Raw genomic sequence first — 21,835 nt, 5'->3', positions numbered from 1 at the left:
TAATTTTCGTGGAGCAATTCAGGAAGAATGGGATTAAACAGCATCCCAAAACGCCTCCTAAAAGACAGATCACTGCGGCCCAGATGTAAGTTTTACGGATGGGAATATGTTTGATCTTAGAATGTATTCTGAATCCGCATCTAGGACAAGTGACACTCACTCGAGTCGGTGGAGCCATATTTAAATATTATTAAATAATTTAGAATTTATTGGTAAAATGTACCGGTTTTGATTTAAAGCCAAACTACTGTCAAAAATATCAAACGTTCTAAAAGATACACTTTTGTTTATTTTTATTTTTGGAAAAAAATTGCAGGTAAAAAGGTAGGTAAGTAAATTGGTATTTAACCAAATTATTTAATGGTTTCTTTAATGATTGGTCTATATTTTATTGATACGTATCGATGGTGGTATGGTAAAACCAAAGGTAAAATCCTTCAAGCCATAGCATCATAACTTTACAGGAGACGATAAAAACCAATAATAAAGAAAATCGCAAACGAATTAAAAGTCGTGAAGTTTTAAGAACATGGTTGTTACTTTGATTATTTAAATGTCTAGATAGAGTGTCGCACTGTTATTCCGACAGAAAGAACAGGCCAGATTTGAAATACTTGTGTGCGTGTCACGCACACAAGTATACGCAAATTATATCGTTGACGTAAGCGCTTAACGTCACTGTAGGCGTATTGAGTGATACCAGCTACCTAGTATTTCCCAAAAAAGTTGGTAAAAAATATGTTTCGATTTTGCGGGACCTATAATTCGTTTAATTTTGAATTCATTTAAGTAAGATAGTTTTCTACATAAATATAATGATATAAATGAAAGTATAAATGAAAAGAAAATCATTGTTAAAAGAGATTTATTTTTATTTGATTATTTTTAACAAATAAACAAGAAATACGGAAAATAAGAAAGATACATTCCTAGACGCTGCCAAATGGCCGGCAGGTATCGCTGTGTCTAAATTTAAATTTTTATCATCATCAATTAAAGAAGGTGGCCCACAACCAGGTAAATCTATACCTACCTAAAAAGTAGTGTCTGGATACCTTATCAACTTAAATACATAAATATGATAGACCAAATTCAAAAAAAATTCCTAAGGTACGTTTACATGTGATCATACGGAATATATCCGAAATTCATGCATCACGTGGAAATGCTAAGGGAGACAAATTATCAAAGCCTGGAGACCATGCGTAATGCCGGACTCATGGTATTTGAATTAAAGTTATTAAAACATCTTATCGATTGTCCATATCTCCTGTCATGCTGTGGCTTATTCGCTCCTGATAAACACTGTCGAACTCGTAGCCACGCCCTATTCTGCATACCGCACAGATGTCATGGCTCAACATAGCATGACAAGAGGTATGACATTGCTTAATGCCCTACCAGCAAATATAGATGTGTTTAATATCACTATACCATGTTTAAAATAAATTATGTATATGTATTGTTAGTTGTAAGAAAATTGTACCAATATTGGACCTACCTGTCTGTTGTACAAAATAATAATAAAACATGTCACATTAAAAAAGACAGTGCAACTTTTTAAAACTAAATCTATCGATAGTTATTATTTATTCTTAATGACCTTCCCTTTGAATTTGTTTTTTAAACAGATTTCGTTAAGATTTTACATTCCGGTTAATATTTTCCAATTTTGTCTTATAGTGATATCTTAAGGTCAAATATTTTTCCACGACCAATCTTATCAAATTAACTTGATGCAGAAGACCGCAAATATGTTCAGTTTTTACTTCGAAATAATTATCACCTCCAACAAATTGTTTCATAACAGCGGATACTATTTTTTCATAAGTTATGGGCGTCATTATAAAATCATTTGGAGCAACGTTTCAATTCTGAATGGTGGTCTTACACCAGGGCGATACTGGTAGTATCTTCCACTCTGGATAAACAAATTTCGAATTCATAACTTTTTAAAATATAGTGTCAACGCGAAGAATTTACAAACACTTAAACACAAAGACAAACTTTCACATTTATAATATTATTATATATAGTGTACTTTGGGTAATTATTAAAACCTATTTTAAAATTAACAACGCACTCATGGGAATTTTTTTTATTTACTAGATTCTTATATTTCTTAAAGGGATGAATCATTTAAATTTACTGAATTTAAAGTTAATGTTCTTTATAAAAAGAACATTAACTTTAAATTCGTCATTTGCGCCTTGCAATTTTTACCTTATGTGGGTATTTTAATTTGAAGAACAGGCAACCCTGTAAACAATGCGTCAAAATATGGCGTTGTCAAGACTACGGTAAGACTAAATTACACTATTAAAACTGAATTGTTTCTTTAAGTAAATGGTTATTATATGGCTTTGAAAAGGTAATTTACCTATGATAAGTAACCTTTTTAGTAGTTTTCAATCGTCCTTTGTAATTTCTGCACACTTTTATAGCGCAAATCGTCATTTTCAAATGTCACACAACACGTGTTTACCGCACAGCGATAGTTTCGTAACTGAGCGGACTGAACGAGCTTGTCAGCCAACAGTTGGCTGATCTTTTTTTTGGCGTTTCGTCGCTCGAACGCTCAATCTAGACATTTATATAATCAAAGGGTTGTTACCGTGGGATTATGTGGCAACAAATAAAAGTAAGGATGAGTTTATTATCTAGAAAAAAAAATATTTAAGAATACTAAAAATGTATTACCACAAAAAAGACATAATAAAAAATAAATTAATTAGCCTCCTACTATATAATCTGTCTGGCAAAAGGCTTGCATAGGTAAAATGAAGGTGTGATACCAGTCCGTTCTTGATGCGAAGTAGTAGATTGCGGTTCTTCATAGAAACTCCCAGTTTTTAATTTATCCAAAAAATAGTCTTGTAGTCCAATGCAAAACAGCCTCACGCTGCTGGTCTCCAAAAGGGTCCCTCTTAACCAATGAGGATCGACAGATGCCACCCAATTTCATCAATCCAATGGTCAATGCTCCATATGCAAAGCTGATGCTCACAAAAATTGGCGAATGTGTTCGTCGAACCTGTCAGGAGCTATTATAACTTCTCAAATTCAATCCAAAAGTATATATCGGTGATATTACACGACATTTGTAATATGCCACATACGTTACGAAATACATATACCTATAGGGTCGCTGTATATTTATACATCTCAAAGTAGCAAGCCAAAAGCAAGACAATTGTATTGCTTTCAATTTCGTAATGTTAGTACGAAACTGTCACGCGTCGGGTAAGGTCGTGTGCTACCTTTAAGTAAAATGCATTAAAAGTGCCAAAATGCCTTTACTCGGCAAAAGCTAGTAAAAGCCACACACATTAATTTATTAGCATAAAAATACATTTATTTCGATTCTTCCCCGTGGATTATCGGCGTCATTAGAGAAAGTGAGATAGCGAACGTTGCAACACATCATTACTGGATTTTCCAATAAGAGGTGTTATTTTGAATAGCCCGCTATTTCCGTAGATGTTACTGTTGAAGCTATCATTTTTTAACATTTGACAAGTAAAAACTACGCCATTGATAAAAATGGAACGATACACGCTTCAACAACGCATTGAAATTATTAAAATTCACTTGAGTGATGAGGCCCATTTCCACCTCGGTGGCTTCGTCAACAAGAAAAATTGTCGCATCTGAGGATCGGAAAACCCAAGAGTTATTGTTGAAAAGCCTCTCTATCCTCAACGTGTTACTGTTTGGTGCGGTTTATGGTCTGGCGGAGTCATTGGATCTTACTTTTTCGAAAATGAGGCTGGAGCAACAGTTACGGTGAATGGATCGCTATCGAGAGATGATTAATGATTTTTTATGGCCAGAATTGAATGGTATTGATCTGGACAACGTTTACTTTCAACAAAACGGCACTACGTGCCACACAAGCAACGAAACCATTGATCTTTTACGATTAAATATCAAAATAACACCTCTTATTGGAAAACCCTTTATAAGGACAACCAAATAGCAGTAGGTCGTCTCATACAGTATTCCGTGTTCGTCTTATAGTTTAAGCAAGTAAATGTATCTTGTAACCTTAGTCTATATCTAAATATTTATAATAATACATTCTCCAAACACATAAGCTCTGCTTAATCAAGGGGGAGCATGTGATACATTATATTATATGAAATTACTATTGTAACATTTTTTTTGTAAGTTTACTGGTACTTCTACGAGTATAAACACAAACTCTTTGGATCGAAAGTGATTTAAAAAAAATGTATGAAAAGAAACCAAAATTCAAAACAAATATATTCCTTTCTTACAAAAATTAAGTTGGTTGTTTACAGATGAAAAAATATAATAAGCAGTAATTGTTGATTAAGGTACTGGTACATATAGAATAATTTGGCGGGTTGGAAATAAGCCGACATAGCTCAGTGGATACAGAGCACCTGACCGGACATCAGAAGGCACGGGTTCAATGCCCGTTGGCGGCATTTATTTTTACTCGGGAGATATTTTCAATTTGTATTAGTATTTCGGATGACCAATTATTGCTTATAATTATTTGTTATCCTTTATGCTATTCATAAAACCTTGTCTTATAAACATTAGTTTATCATTAAAAAAATAAAAATACATTGTGTTTATTTTATAATTCAGGAGCATAAAACAAAAAAAAAATAAATACATTTAATACACACGACAGTACAAATTGTATGCTGATATTATACATGATTAAACGTTAATAAATGTTTTCACTAAATATTTTGTATTAGTCATTTATCGATTTAAAACTTTCAATTAGGTCACACACTGCAAAGTTGTCAATACGACGAATTAAGAAGGAGAATCAAGTGTAATACTGCATATACGCATTAGTGCACATACCTAGATCTGTTAACCGAAGTACGAGCCCAACCATGGGAAAGGAACGAAGCAATCATAAAGGGTGTCAAACGAGGCTTTCCTATATTTCAGCGAGCCGAAGCCCAACGGTTGGCAATTGTCTACGTGGCATAACGTAATTCAATGCTACAAAAATCTAACAATATTAGGTTAAATAAATTTATTATTTTATTTGGCTCACACCAAGTTAGGTTAGGTTGAAATTTGACACGCTAGGTTAGGTTCTACCTTTATTATACTTTAAAACGTGAAAATTCTCCATCTTTCAAACTCGCTGATATATTCATCGTAGCAGAGATAAAAGTGCACAGCGTATTTCATGAAGAATGAGATGATACTGATGGTTAGGCTGAAAATTAACACACTAGGTAAGGTTATACCCTTTGTTATACCGCATTTATTTTACTTTAAAACGTGGAAAATCCATCCATCAAACCCGCTGATAATCGTAGTAGGGATACAAGTATTTCAGGAAGAATGAGATGATACTGACGTTTAGTCTGAAAATTAACACGCTAGGATAGGTTATACTGTCTTTATTATGCTTTAAAATGTGGAAGCTCTCAATATATCAAACTCGCTGATATATGCATCGCAGCTGGGACAAAAGTGCGCTGCGTACTGGGAGCATTTCAGGAAGAATGGGATGATACAGCATCCCAGGAAGCCTCCCAAAAGACAGATCGCGACGGCCCAGATGTAAGTTTTACGGCCGTACGTGAGTTTGATCGTAGTTTGAATCCTGGCTCTGCAGTAAGGACACACGAGATTCATGGGAGACTTAAGACGCTCGTTCAGTTCGGATATCGGCATATTATGTAGCCCCCCCATCTTATATTGGAATTTCTTGATACAAATTACAGGTTATGGTTTTTCTTAAATTCTACGGTTTAGATTAAAAGCCAAACTATAGTCAAACATATGTCAAACAATTGTAAAAAATACACTTTTGTTTGTTATTTTTAAATTTCTGATAACATTCGTGAAGTGAGAGTTCAAGTAAAAAGATAGGCAGGTACGTAATCTATTTATTGATCTATAATTTATTGAAATGTAGGGTTTTATCTACTAAGCATATGTGTTTTTTTGTTAAATACTTTCTCTAGATAATTTATTTATTAATTAACGCCCCTTTTCGGGGCTTTTACATGTGAATATTAAGAAAAATAAATTTATTTATTATACATAACTGAATTGCTTCATTAACAGCAATTTATATTTGTTTAAAGATAAATTCCAGATGTCCACTGACTTGATATAATTGTTTCCCTCCATTAGTATTCTGGGCAATAAATTAATTATATAATATGGATAAATTATTCTTCCAGAAAAGAACTAATATTTTGGCTACTCAAAATTCAACACGAAATAATGTATTTGTGATGGTAAAAACACTGATAAAAAACCCCTTTTCTAATAGCCAATTTAAAATTCAATTTTTTAGTATAATAACTTTTTAAGGCTATAGCTATTATATAGCTATAAACAGAACAAGACACACACACAAGTAAAAAGTTAAAAGGTCTCAACTGAGAATCGAACACAGGAATTCTGTGTAACCGGGACAACGCCTTTAACCACTTGGCCATTGAGAACTTATCATTATAATGAATTGTTCATTGAAGAAGAAGATAATAATAACAAATCTAAAGGAATCACGAAACAGAACAAGACACAGAAAAATAAAAAAAAGGTAACTGTCTCAACTGAGAATCGAATCCAGAATATCTGTGTTACCGGGACAAAACCTTTAACCATTAGGCACAAGTCACTACAAGGAATCGAACTTAGTAACTCTGTCTTACCTGTAACATAATTACCTAAAAAAATAATAAAGTAAAAGAAAAATTGAATTTATTATTCGACTATTGTAAGTTATCTTCGTTAATGTTGTAAACAAAATGAAATTATCATTGTACCAAAGTATAAAGTTAATCATTTAATTTAATTTTATAAACAATTTAATTTAAATCGTCTTTTACGAGGTCCCCTGAAATTGCACATAAATCACTATATAAGATAAATCAAATTCCTGGATAGATTTTGACATGCCATTTCGTTTGCTCTCAGCTTTCAAGGACAAACTTCCGTCACCTCGGGAAGTAAAAATTCGTCACGTAATTTGTTACTTGGAAACATTCGTTACGTAGATGCTATGCCTATCACTTGATAATGGGGTTTTAATTTTGGGAAATCACCAAAACATAAAAACACCGGATGTCTTGGCTGTCGTGAATACGAACATTACCAACTAATTCTTAGGGTCAACTTTTGGGCATTTTTCCGAGACATTTTACTTAAAAAAGCGTCCCACAGTTTTTTGTTTTCATTTATTTATAATGAAGCAATCTCTCTGTTGTTAATGTCAATATAGGTAATTCAAGGCCTAGTTTAAGAGCTTGTTGCGAAATAGGAAACAATGATAAATGTATAAAAATAAACATGAACATTGGTAAAAATAAATTTAAATATAAATCGTAGAGTACAATGTTATCAATAGTCATTGATTCGGACGGCCAAACGGGGAACAAAATAAGTGATGTTTAAGATATGCAAAGTATTGTGTTTTATAGTTTATGTGATAACAATGGGAAAACTAATGAATAATTGTGCAATACAACACGTTTTCAAAGTTGGCGCTCATGGACGTTCAATTAAACCTTTTTTTTAGTTCGAAATATCATTTTCATCTCTAGTTACAATCGTTTGAAGTTTTCGTTTAAAAAGATGAGTTAAATTAAAAAAAAAAACTCACATAATTTAATCTTACCTCAAGCTCGTTAAATACACACTAATGAAGTTTCGAACACATACGATTGATAATGCATAATATATTATATTATTAAAGTTTACTTCTGATTGACGCACTAATAACGAAGAAAGGTTGATTATATAATGGTCAAAGTCGCAAGGTAGCTAGATAAAAATTTGCCCGTCAAAAAAGCTTCCATGCGCTGGCAAATGAAAATATATCATTATATATTTCTTAAAGTTTCTTTTGTCAAAATTTTGAGAAGAATAATAAAATATAAAGGGCTTATTAAAATATTGTTTAAAATTTGTATAAAATAACTGGTACGTACAATATGATTTGACAAACAAAAATAATAAATTATCTTTAAAATTGTATAAAATTAAGTGGAACGTACGACTCAATGTAACTAAAAATAAAATAAAATAACTTTAAAATTGTATAAAATTAACTGGTACTTACGACTTAATTTAACAAAAAATTAAATTAAATAACTTAAAAATTGTACAAAATTAAAATTGTGCAAGGTTGTCAAAACGACGAATTAAGAAGGAGAATCACGTGTAATACTGCACATACCTACATCTGTGAACCGAAGTACGAGCCCAACCATGGGAAAGGAACGAAGCAATCATAAAGCGTGCGAAACAAGGCTATCCTATATTTCAGCGAGTCGAAGCCCATCGTCATTTAAAAAATTAAATAAAATAACTTAAAAATCGTACAAAATTAACTTTTACTTATGACTTAATGTAAATAAAAAATTAATAAAAACAACTTTGAAATTACCTGATACTTGTTGTAACTAAGAATTAAATAAAATAACTTAAAAATTGTATAAAATTAACTGGTACGTACGACTTGATGAAACTTCAGATTTTCTTTCTTCGAAACTAACAATTTCTTCATATCCTCCTCTTGACTTTCTTCTTAAAATAACAGAAATTAAACGCTTGAAGAAACTTCCACCGAAGATATCCATTTTCGATCAGATGAATATACTCGAAGAAATTAGAACACTTCACGGTTATTTTTACAATCTGGTAACAATATATTCAACGCTAAACGATAACAAAAAACACATGTTTATTAATTTATTTACGTAAAAATGAACACCATCTTGACGAGTTAAAAGATTTTTTATTGTTTTTTTTTAAACACACTACCCAGTTAGCCGAGGAAGAATCATTTTCAGACTGACTTAATTATGAGAAAACTGATATAATTTATATTGGGTTTATATCTGAGCAAACAAACAACGGATATTCCAGTGTTATCAAATATAAACACGTTCATAACATTTTTAATCATTCTTCTTACAATGTCAATTTTTAAGGGTTGTAACACCATTTCAAAATGAATAAATTTTAATTAATTCGAAAAATGTGTAAAATTTCAATATTATAATATACATAATCGAATATTGTATGAAATTTAACAACATTTTGCAAAATATATGAATATAAATTAAATAATTAATAAGGCCTTGGACTGCTGAAAAAACTTTAATTACCGGACTAACTCGTATGCAATGTATTTTATATCATTGAGATAAAGTGGTTTGCAACTGAGAAAAATATTGTGCAACTTTCAGAACATTTCAGAAGTTATTTTTAGTCGTTTTTTTAGTTCACTTTTTAAACTGTAATACTTGTTCAACGTTCCAATTATTATTACGTTTGATTTATGCATCGGAGATTATTTTATGCCTATTTCAGTTGTTGAAAATGGCTAAAAACACGAGTTAAAAAAATAATAATAATAAACTACCAATATTTTCATCGTTTTTTTAATCGAAATTTTACGCATTTTGAAATGTTTTATTGCAAACCCTAATAATTATAACTTCAAGATTGAAATAAATAAATTAGTTTCTCGTAATTACTCCGAAATTTATTAAAATGAATAAACAAATAATAATGATAAACGTGTCTGAATAAATTGTTTCAACATCATTATATAAATATTATAGAGAAAAGTGAGTTCATATTGTTTGAAGAAATTTATTTTTAACCCATCAATATAAATACATTTAATTACTCGGGATAGAATATTATAATATCACATATTATAAGCGTGTACATTTATTTCCTCGCGGTAGAATAATATAATATCCCGTATTATAAGCGTGTACATTTATTTCCTCGCGGTAGAATATTATAATATCACGTACTATAAGCGTGTACATTTATTTCCTCGCAGTAGAATATTATAATATCACGTACTATAAGCGTGCACATTTATTTCCTCGTGGTCGAATATTATAATATCACGTATTATAAGCGTCTACATTTATTTCCTAGTGACACCAGTTATGGACGGTGCTAATTGCAAATATTTATTAAATTGATAACTGTTCAATTAAATAAATACAGAAATGATAATTATAATCAAGCCATACGAGATAGAAACATCGGAACCTTTCGCTATATAGGCGAATGCTTTAATCACTGAGCTATCATGGCCATCTTCAGACTCGCAGCGTTTCTCAAAAGATTTGATTTTTTTTTATATTAGCTTCACACAGGAGGCCCTAAGGATCGTCTCAGGGCCTATGTCATTTTAAGGGATGCTGTGTGAAGGGTCCTTTTAGGAAAGTAACGAGGTGAGGTTCTGGGAAGGATATAGGTATGCGACATCCATCCACTGCGGTGCAAGAGAGAATCCTACTGGAGAAGTCAAAAGGTATCCTTCAACCAGTCTCTCGCTTTCTTGCTTGCCGCGCAGACGCCTCCGCCACCAAGACCTTGATAAACCTCACCCTATGAACCCAGGAACCCCTGCTAATTTACCAAACGTAGCGAACCACTTGGGGTGACCTATGGCAGAGGTGTTGGTTATAAGCGCCGGCTTAGAAAAAAAATGATACCGAAGATGAAATATCACTATTATGTTTAAAATTTGGCATTGGCTCCATATTAAGCGTTTAAAAATGGTTTGAAAGGGAGATATGTGAATATGAATGTTAGAGGGAGCGCGCTAACGATAATAACTAAGCGAAAATTGTGAAAATTTAATAAAACACGACTCGCTTGAAATAGAGCAAAAATCTCTCGAAAAATGTTTAAGTTGCATTTAAAGATAAACTGTGATTTCATGCCTATAACATATTAAATAAGAGAACAAAACGTGTTTTAACTAATTTTCGGACCTTACTTTCCGATTTTTTTCTATCGAAGGAATTTCATAAAATTAAAGTTCTGCTTTACAAATGTATGGATATTATTTTCAAAAATAACATAATATATTTTGTTAAGAACGTAAATTCTCAAAGTGTTAAAGAAGTAGAAATTGGGAATGCGGGGGCTTAAAAACACTTATATTATATTGTAATATAATTTAAAAAAATAATAATTAATTCCGTCGGCATACATGTTTTACATACAACTTATAACGTAACGCGTTATGTTTAACCAAATATTACGTGTTTCATATTGACTAAGTTCAAATCATATTGTTACGTATAAATACATAGAATATCACAGCACACTTTATTATTTGTCACACTTTAATTATTCGTCATTTACAACGGCTTATCACTCACACAAAACAACCGTAACGAATTAACGAACTAACGAATCAATGAATATCTTTAATCTCAAAAATCTTAACTTTGTAAGATAACTTAATGAGAATCTAAGACACTGGATCACTTCTCAACGAAGATCGCCCTATATAAAGTACGTCAGTCTTCCATAAATTATGATTTTAATAATATTGCTGTAATTAATTATTAACGATTAAAGTGAATGTTATTTCCTGGGAAATATCGCAAAGCTTTTGTATATTATTATATTAAAGTTATTAGTATTTAAATTCAACCCTTCAGGCCTCTGGCATATACAGCTATATTTCTAAAGAAGTCTCAAGTCAAGTTGGAGAATTTGTGTGGATTTCAGATTCTCAACAAAATCCAAATAAATGGAATAATTCTGAACGTAGTAGAAAATTAAAAATTGTTTTTGATATGAGATAAAACCATATATTTTTATTATAAGAATAAACATATTAATTTTGATATCAAACATAAAAAGTTTTAAATTGGTTCATACATCATACATCATAAATTGGTTACGTTTTTCTTAAATTAAAAAAAAACCTCACGTTGTCTCAGTTTTTTGTCGTTTCATATAAAAATACAGTTACATAATTTTTTAATAAAGAAACATTTTTCTGTTGTTAACTTTTAGATTTGAATACAAAGCGTGGTTTTGTCTCTTTCTAACAAGATAAGGTAGACAACGATGTCTATGAGACCTTTTAAGTTGTTCCAAAAGTGAACAAATTAGTTTGAGGGGTTAAGAACATACAGGGAATCACTATGTGGCGTTCAGTGTTTATTTGTATTTGTTTATTATTATCAAATGTTACTCGTCCGTCGTGCTTATCTTAGTTGCTATTTATTATGGCGTATTAAAAATAATAATAATGTATGAAATTACGCTACTCCGGGAAATCCACTAAATATTTACATTCTTATTTCTGTTGCCCTCGTACCATCAATATAACAAAGCACATGAGACGATTTTCAAACAAAAACGGCGCTTTATAAATAACTAGCTGACGTATGCCCGGCATTGCTGTGGGTTATCCTTAGGAGATAGACTTATGCCATGGTAGACTTTTCTGTAGGCCTTTTTAAGATTTACAATTCCTTAGTTCATTATGTTGATGTATCTCATGAGGTTTAGCCAGCGTTAGAATTGTAGTGTCCGAAAATATATTTTTACGACTTGATTATAAAACATCGAATTTCCTCTACTTTCTATAAATAAAATATGCATGTATCATCATATGTAAACCTTTTGGAAGAAATTCTCTAAATGATGGTGAAAATTCTATAAAAATTCGTTTTGTGGTTTCGAAGAACTAAGTGCACAGACAGATGCGGATAGCGACTTTATTTTATACTCTTTGGAGATAATATAAATGATTATTTCACTTTCTGTGTTCGATAATGAATGATGAACTCTTGTAAGCGGAAACTAACCCACTTCCTAACATCCGATCGATCAGAAACTGGTCAAATAAACTCGTTGTCGATGACGATTCATTCTATCTACTTTAAGTATAAATCAATCACGTACACAAACGCGGACATATACGCATTTCTCTGAAATCGGACGATTTTACAGCTGTTAAAATACGAAGTAAATTTCGGTTCTACATGATCGACATCTGGCAAGGTCGGTAGCATGGTTGACTCCGGTCAAACACCAATATTTTTTTTACTTTTAAAACACATTTTTAAACATTAAAATCAAAACTTTGATTTTTAAGGGTTGGTTTTTTAGCACTTCAATCGGTCTATCTGAATTTATTTGTTATGAACTAATTTGTCGAGAACACAAATGTTGTCAATCAATATAACAATACCAATCAAGGATAAAGAAATAGTTTTTATTGTTATAAACAAAAAAAAATTTCACTAAGTTTGATCTGACAAACTACTTGAGATAGATAGCTTAGCAGGTTAAAACAAATGTATAAAACATATTACAGCATATATTACGGAAAAACTATCGATAATCTCTTAAATATATTAGAGGTAACAGGTACACATAAATGAATAAAATTATAACGTAGATTAAGGACGGGTTGTTTCGGAGAATTTGAACAATTCATCAAATTTCAACGTTCATTTTTGGGTTCTGTGAAAGTCCTATTCAAGTTCTGTTATTATATCATTGTAGGCAGATTAAGGACGGGTTGTTTCGGAGAATTTGAACAATTCATCAAATTTCAACGTTCATTTTTGGGTTCTGTGAAAGTCCTATTCAAGTTCTGTTATTATATCATTGTAGGCTAGTTGCTTGACAAAACTGAAAAAAAACAGAAATTGAAAAAATCTTTTACAGAACTTGAAAATGAATGTTGAAATTTGATGAATTGTTCAAATTCTCCGAAACAACCCGTCCTAAGACGTACAGCACTTCCATATATCTCTACGTCAGAACTGTGGACACAATACCCAGTAACGCATTGGGACAATCTGAGGATGTGCTACAACAACGCTTACAGGCAACTTATGCAACTACCAAGGTTCTGCAGTGCCTCTACGATGGTCACAGAAGGGAGGACGTCCTTACTTCGTCACCAGCCAACTTCTGGGGCAGGACACTGAAATCAACAAACGTCATCATCGTGGACGTCGTGGACCTCGTGGTTGCTTGATGAGGTGACCTCCCTCATGGACGATCCTTTCATTTTATTTGTATTTAATTTAACTTATTCGTATTTTTTCTGTAATAGTTTGTCGTATATGGCAGACTGAGATAGTATTATCCTTCTAGTCCTGCTGGATTAAAAACTCAAATAAATAACTATGACTGAAATGACATGACAAGGGTTTTTATTTGCAGTTAACATATTATCAAATCTTTTAAAGGTTTTCCGACTTACTCGAAGACAAAGTTTCCATGTGAATAATAAATATTTTGAAACATGTTTTTGAAACTGAATAAGTGTTTGTTTAGAAAATGATCATATCTTTCTAATATGTTCTTTAATAAAGCCCTGAATTTCAAAATTACACTGAACTATATGATAGTGTGCTATATTGAACTGGTGGAAAAAACTGATTTTTATTGATATGACTACTTCCTAATAGATGTGTGATGGAGTTGTCGGAATAGTTTTTATAAGGATCTTGCAAATAGGTTATAATCTGGGGATGTTGCCTCTATGGGTGCGAAATTTTAGATAAATTGCAAATATGAAACTGATAAACGCGTTATTAGATGGTGACAAATTTTAGTATATTGTATAGTAGTATTTTCGAATCCTGTCATGTCTGCCAAGGTATTTCTTACACTCAGGGCAGAAGTGGCCATGTCCCGAGAGCACGTCAAGAAGCAGGGAATAAGGCTAGGGTGCTAGCACTCCTCCCATGAGACAGATCGCCGCGACCCAGAGATATGTCTTCAACCCTGCGACAGGCCTCGTCTCAGTCCGGGTACTGGCACCGCATAATGGACACTTCACGAACGTAGGTTCCATCGGCATTCTTAATTCTATCTTAGGCATTGTTATATTTAATTTATATAAACTCGGTCACTTTTTTCACTGTTCCTTTAAGTAACTTAACTAAACTTTAACTTGTATCCTACAGCAAATGTTTTTTGCTATAAATTGTTCGTATTTAGTCTTTTTTATTGTTAATTGAGAGGGTAAAATTTCGATCGCGCTGGCCTCGCTTATTATGAATATTTTTTAGATAAAACCTTTAGATTCACCATAATTACTGTACGACACAACTTTTAACCTTCGGGGCGGTGGAAAATATTGCAATAAAAATTTCAATTACGTAAAATTAAAATTAGCTTTCGTTTTGCGAAACGATGCCGTCCATTTTCAAACTTTATTGTCAAATGTCATTTTGTTTTGTTGGTATTTCTTTTACTATAGGACGAAACGAACGGCTAGAAGTGGCTAGAAACATAATCGCGCGGGCGTTTTTTTTAATGTTAAAAAATTCCGTCAAATTAGTATTTACCTAATATGCATGCATTGTGTGCGTTGTGATTGAATTTTATTAGCTGGATTTTATTTTTTTACGTTCAAATTTTATTTAAGTTAACTATTTCTGCGATGTTGCAATAAGTGTCGTACAGTAATTAAGGTGAATCTAAAGGTTTTATCTAAAAAATATTCATAATAATTCATAAAAATATTCGAAATAAAAATTAAAATAACGTTTTTTTTATTTTAAAACCGCACATCCCAACTTTTCCCAACCGCCTGGAGCCAGTGAGACTATGGCACTCCCGTTGGGGTATGTTGTGAGGCTGAAAGTAGTGAGAGAGAGACTATTCAGATATACTTACCAAACACGGCTAAAGTCATTTCAAGCAACGTTTCATTTCTGATTGGTGGTCTTACCACAGGGTGATACTGAGAGTATCATCACTCGCAACATGCCGCAAATATACTTATATTATTTAATTGTGAAATAACACATTAATAAAACAAAATGTACTTAAGCACGCCGGAATTAGAACCCACAATCTCCGTACTGCTAGTCAAAAGCCTTGTCCCTCGACCACGACATGTAAATTAGTTCAATTTATATTCCTATTGTAAACATCCTCAATAATCAGTACTCGTTGTCATTTAATAATGACTCGTTGTGTTGGTTTTTTTAAAATTTATTTTATTTTGGAAAAAAAACAGTTCAACATAAATGACTCAATAAAAAATTCTAAAACACAAACGTTTCCTCCAGTGATTTTTCTATACCCACACATTACAATAACCCAAACTAACAACATAATAACATATTTTATGCATGTTTACATAAACCCCAGACTTAAATAGTTGCCTACATTAGATATTTAAGGCGATGCACTACGTCGTGTAATATTTTAAATTGAGCCGCTATCAATAACAACCCTTACGTAGATGGCGATAAGGTTTAAATTCCCGCTTAACACCATCCGCCTGTTTTGATTTATGCAAGAAAAAAACATGGCCAAAATGTGCCTTTTAATTTAATTTGTGGATGTTTAGGCATAAATTTTTTTTTTTCGATTATTTTATAAATAACTAAATTTGCCACATTATACAATAAAATCATAACCGAAAATGGGTTCAAGCAGGAGATTTTGAAATTTAAAGCAGTTTTCATAGGCCTTTACATTATTTTTTTCTGGGCTTATGAAAAGACTTACATAAAAAATACTGGATTATTTCAAAGGCCAAGATGTATTCTACTCGCAGTATTTAATTAAAGCATCTGAAACATTTCTAGACGACCAAATTTTCAAACCAAAAACACATGATTTTGCATTACTACATATGGCATCGCCTTAAGTGGTAAAATTTGAATATGAAGTGTTGTTTATTTAAAGAGCCATTGCGTGAAGCGGAATTTGACAACTTTACCAAAATGATTAATAGATGCACAATTTTGTTTATTGTCAATAATTATTTATTTACGCCAAAATGTTTCAATAAACTAAAGCTCTCTGGAGTGAAAGTGAAAACTAAAAAAAACGGAAAAGTTGTAGAATTCTACCTCACGCAAAATAACTCGCTTAAATATGTAAAAGAGACAACTATTTAAGTCGGGGGTTTAAGTAATACACAAAATATGTTTTCAGGTTGTTAGTTTGGGTTTCCTAACCTTCAAACTTTATTTTTAATCAGAAAAAATAGAAATTTAGGGCCCCGTAGTAGGCATTAAACGATAGTTTGAATGGGCGATATGTAAATATGAATGTGAGAGGGAGCGCGCTAACATTAAAAAACGATAATAATTAAGCGAAAATTTTGAAAATATTTAATAAAACCCGACTCGTTTGAAATACAGCAAAAATCTGTCGACAAATGCTATAGTTGAGTTTAAAGATACACTGTGATATTTTTCTTGCATATTACATATTAAATAACAAAACAAAACGTATTATAATTTTCTAAGCTTACTTTGCCATTTTTTTCTATCGAGGGAATTTCATATAATTAACGATTGGGCATAACAAATGTATAGATATTATGTTAAAAAATTTGAATAAGATTTTTTTTGTGAATTTTTTCATGCTTATAACATATTAAATAACAGAACCAAACGTATTTTTAATAATTTTCGGAGCTTACTTTGCGATTTTTTTCTTCAAAAGAATTTCATATAATTAACTTTTCAGCATAAAAAATGTATTGATATTATCTTAAAAAATAACATATATTTTTTTGGAACTTAAGAGTTTATAACTTTATAACTTAGAGTTGAACAATAAACATGCTACAAAAAGGTAGAAATTGGGTATGCGGAGGCATGCATCTTTTAACATCTCTCACGACAGGAATTGTTATTTCTTATAGTAATAAAGTTGAAATCAAGTGCTATTTATATTTTAATGTAATTATTTAGAAATTATTTCATTACAAACGACAGTACACATGCGTGCTGATTTTTGACATGATTTACCATCAATTGCTATACTTAGTTAAACATCGTGTACGATGACTCAAAAAGGAAAAGCAAGTGTAACACGACTCAAATAATTTTAATCTCGGTTGAAAATTGAAAATTTTATCTTATCTTTTGGTTTGAAGCTCTCAACATGCGGAGTGATTACTTTATTGCAGTTGGAACAATGCTGATTAAGGTACGTGGAACATTTCATATAGAATGGGATAATGCAGCAACCCAAGAAGCCTCCTAAAAGACAGATCGCTAGGGCCCAGTAGTAAGTTTTTCGACCGTAAGTTCGTTTGACGTAAGTTGTCATTCTGAGTTCGCAGTGGGGACAAGTAACTTTCACGGGAGACTGGAGTTCCTCATCCATCTCCAAGTATTATAATATTTATTTTTGAATTTCTTGATAAAAGTTATACGTTTTGATTCAAAGCCAAATTATAGTCCAAAACGTCAAACAGTTACAGTTCTAAAATATACACTTTTGTTTGTTATTTTTAAATTTCCGAAAATATTGTTCAACTGATGAAATCGAATTATAGATAAGTAAAAAGGTAGGTAGATACGTACTTTCGTAGGTAATTAATGTTAATTATTGGTAACTTCGATATTATTTATTGATATCTCATTAGTTAGGACGAGTTGTTTCGGAGAATTTGAACAATTCATCAAATTTCAACATTCATTTTCAAGTTCTGTGAAAGAAATAAGTCTTTCACAGAACCCGAAAATGAACGTTGAAATTTGATGAATTGTTCAAATTCTCCGAAACAACCCGTCCTTAGTCTGGGTATTTCACCATTTGAATGAATATTCCCAGTTTCGTGAATATTCCCCGTTTTGTGAATATTCCCAGTTTCGTGAATATTCCCCGTTTTGTGAATATTCCCCGTTTCGTAAATATTTCCTCAAAATAAATTCCATGGAATTTACCCATCACTACTCTCATGCCTCGCGGTTTATTAGTGACTATAGAGAGAAAACTAATGTGTTCATATTTAAACAAAATAAAATTAAAACTGTTTGAGTCCAAACAATAATTATAAAACTTACAAATAATTTAATTTTTTTAAAACATGCTTTTAACAGGTGCTAATTATACTATCAATAAAATGCAGAGATAATATATAAAACAATTTAAATCTCAATTTGCATATGATAATATATGTATTTACACAAATAATATCAAATCGTATCCATTATTCCACGGAGCAATTATACTGAGAAAAAAAATTATGCGAATAAATTATTATAAAGAACCTATTTTACGTAAGACGTGGGTAATATTTTAAATAAAAAATGTAGACAATCGTGAATTAATCTCACATTTAAAAGCGTAACAATAAAAAAATAACATTTTATGTATGTGATTTCACAGTTTGCATTTAGATTCACATTGTATTATGTTCTGATGTCAATTTTACGAAACCATTAAAAGATACATTATACACATTTAAACGAATTAAATTTTTTCTCTTAAAATATTTTTTATCCGTATGGAATGTTTTTTTCGGAATAAAAACGTTTTTTTTTTACTGCTAGTTAATTTTAAGAGTAAATGCATTACGATACTTATGTAGATCGCGATAAGGTTTAAATTCCCTCTTAACACCAGCTGCCTGTTTTGATTAATGCAAGTAAAAACATCGTCAAAAAGTGTGTTTTATTTTATTTTGAACAAATATTTAAATTTTGTACTTAAATTTTCAAAAGAACTTAATTTTATACAATATACAATTAAAACATAATAGAAGTATAAGTTCGTAAGTAGGATATTTTGAACTTTAAAGCATTTTTTATAGGTCTGATACATAATTTTTTTTGGAAGAAAAAAATGCCCGATTACTTCAAAGGCCAAGAAGTGTTGCAGTATTTAATTATTATATCTTCTAAAATATTTCTAGGGCGTCAAATTTTCAAACCATAAACACATTGCATTGCTTTGTAGTGCTTCGCCTTAATATAATTTTAGAGATATAGGTATTAATATTTGGACAATTATAAGAGAAACTAGCAATTTGTTGTTTTAAGGCTTGATTTTTTCAAAGATTTAGAATTCAGTAATGGTAAAAAATAAAAATAAATATTTCTTTTAAATTACTTACATGGGATCGATGTTCCAACGACATTGTATTCACAGTCTAACTTCCTCGAAGGGTGGACTTTAATTTCCAGTTGAGATTTCTTCAAATAACTCATCTTGATACGTATTTAATGCAGCACTGGCACTCAAATACTAGATAATTTATTAAAAATTAAATTGCTGAATCAAGTCAAAAAATTATGTTTTTATTTAATCTTGCGATATATTATTTTTATCACATCATATAGACACGATTATGATGTTGCAGTATTTTCCAGTCCTCGAACGATTTAAAATTTATTACAAATTTGTACGACACCACAAAACAGATACTTTTATAGTACGTAAATTGCACAAGAATTTGTCGAATCAAATTTAGAAAGAGTAGAACATTTAAAACATTCGATTTTTCGAAGATCTGACTCTCTTGTTAAAACGTCTGTTTAAAATTCGAATGAATAACTTTTATAGTTCGTAAATTGCACAAGAGTTTGGAGAACTTATCGATTCAAATTTAAATTTCGAACAAGCGAAAGAGTAGATCATTTAAAACATTCGATTTTTCAAAGATCTGACTCTCTTGTTAAAACGTTTATTTAAAATTTGAAAGAAGAACTCTGACGACACTGACACTGCTCGAAGGGGTTTGTTTGCGCGGGAACTCCGTGACACAACTGACAGCTAGCTATCGGCAAACAGGCAATGTCTGTGGTTTTAGCAATACTGAATCTCTTTTCGCGGTGCAGGTGTTAATATAAGAGGCAACCGCCGTACAATTCAGGTTTTGCTCCTACGTATTCAGAATGGCTGCTGGGAGAACCGGGGCTGTGACGGTCGGAAAATTGATAAGTGTTGTGAGTTTTCTTGGGTGATTCACCTGCGGGCCTTATTATCTATTATTAAACGAGTTCTCTGAAAGGAGCCGGTAAACTCGGCGGCGGTCGACGGTAAAGTGACCATTAGAAAAATACATTATTTGCAGTAATCTTGAGCTGTGTCCAGTAGTGTTGTTATTATTATTGGTGCGCACGACACACCTCTAAAACATAATATACATACATATTATATTACACATACACACATATGTCTGTAAAAGGCTTACATTCACATACATAATATGCATATGTACTTATATTATGAGGACAGATCTTAAACTTTTGAATTTACTGAGAGTTTAACTAATATTAAAATGGTTAATGCAATAACAGCATAGATATCGGTGTAATAACATTATTCTAAGTGATTAATTAAGTGACGTAGGTTGCATGGTAACTATATATTTACTAATTAAGTCATCTTGAAGGGTGATTAGTAAGAAATAAAATATAAAAATTAATAAAAAAATCCTTTCGTATTCTGTATTCTACATTAATTTTTAGAAAATAATGTAAGTGTAATTAAAACAAACAATTATTTACTAATTAATTACGTAAACACGTGCATTTTCCTTGATAATATATCTTGACAAAATTGCGGCATATTTCATTCGTTTTATACTAAAAATTTATCAGGAAACCTGTTAAGGCCTGCAATCCTGTTTTTAACCGGATTACCAATAATTTGAAGAGATTCTTAATAATTTAGCAATACTCATTTTTCTCCATGCATTATTAAATTATTATTAAAAAACATGAAAACTCCGACGGTAAAAACAAGCTTTGGACAAATACACTCAATTCAACACTCTTTCACTCGATGCAAAAAAATTGATACTATTTATTTATATTTTATTCATACCCTAAACTAGGCAAATGCCCGCATGGTGGTAACATAAATAAGAAAATATTTTAAAAAATATATGAAAATATAAAAACATCTAAAAGAAAATATAAAAACAATAATTCAATGTTGTACACATATCGTAATATTATTAAATATATTAAACTTAAAAATCAGGGCCTTAGCACTGGCAAAGCACCCAGTGAGGCCCACATCATCAAATAATGTTTTAAAATATTTGAAGTTATTGTATCAAATTAAAAATAAAATTTTTAAATTTCTAGATTAATTTGAAGGGAAAAATGTATTTGTGTCAATTTTTATTCGAAAACCTTTTTTAGGTTATACCCATAAATGTAATATATCATCGAAGAAGAAGATGATACTAATAAATCTGAACGAAACATGAAACAGAACAAGAAACAGAAAATAAAAATATAACAGTCTAAACTGGGAATCGACCCAAGATCTCCGTCTTACCGGGATAACGTCTTTATCC

The 21,835-nt window shown here is 31.3% G+C and overlaps 1 protein-coding gene across 2 annotated transcripts in view; it reads right to left on the bottom strand.

Annotated features, from left to right (window-relative positions):
- The window catches only part of LOC149420199 (putative inorganic phosphate cotransporter), a 74,832-nt gene extending 54,512 nt beyond the window's left edge, over positions 1–20,320 (bottom strand). The window contains exon 1 of one of the 2 annotated variants that reach the window (XM_089636042.1): positions 19,640–20,320. In XM_089636042.1, coding sequence (XP_089492168.1) covers positions 19,640–19,733 — 94 coding nt within the window. In that variant the 5' untranslated portion in view covers positions 19,734–20,320. Of the gene's footprint in view, positions 1–8,476; positions 8,804–19,639 lie in introns of those variants that run through there. The other variant, XM_089636041.1, reaches the window with a different exon arrangement.
- Between the last annotated feature and the right edge of the window lie 1,515 nt (positions 20,321–21,835).

The sequence above is a fragment of the Hesperophylax consimilis genome, chromosome 10 (assembly GCF_061612785.1).
Source record: "Hesperophylax consimilis isolate HC1 chromosome 10, BYU_Hcon_1.0, whole genome shotgun sequence".
NCBI classification, from domain to species: Eukaryota; Metazoa; Arthropoda; class Insecta; order Trichoptera; family Limnephilidae; genus Hesperophylax; species Hesperophylax consimilis.
This window is presented reverse-complemented; position numbering and strand designations above follow the sequence as displayed.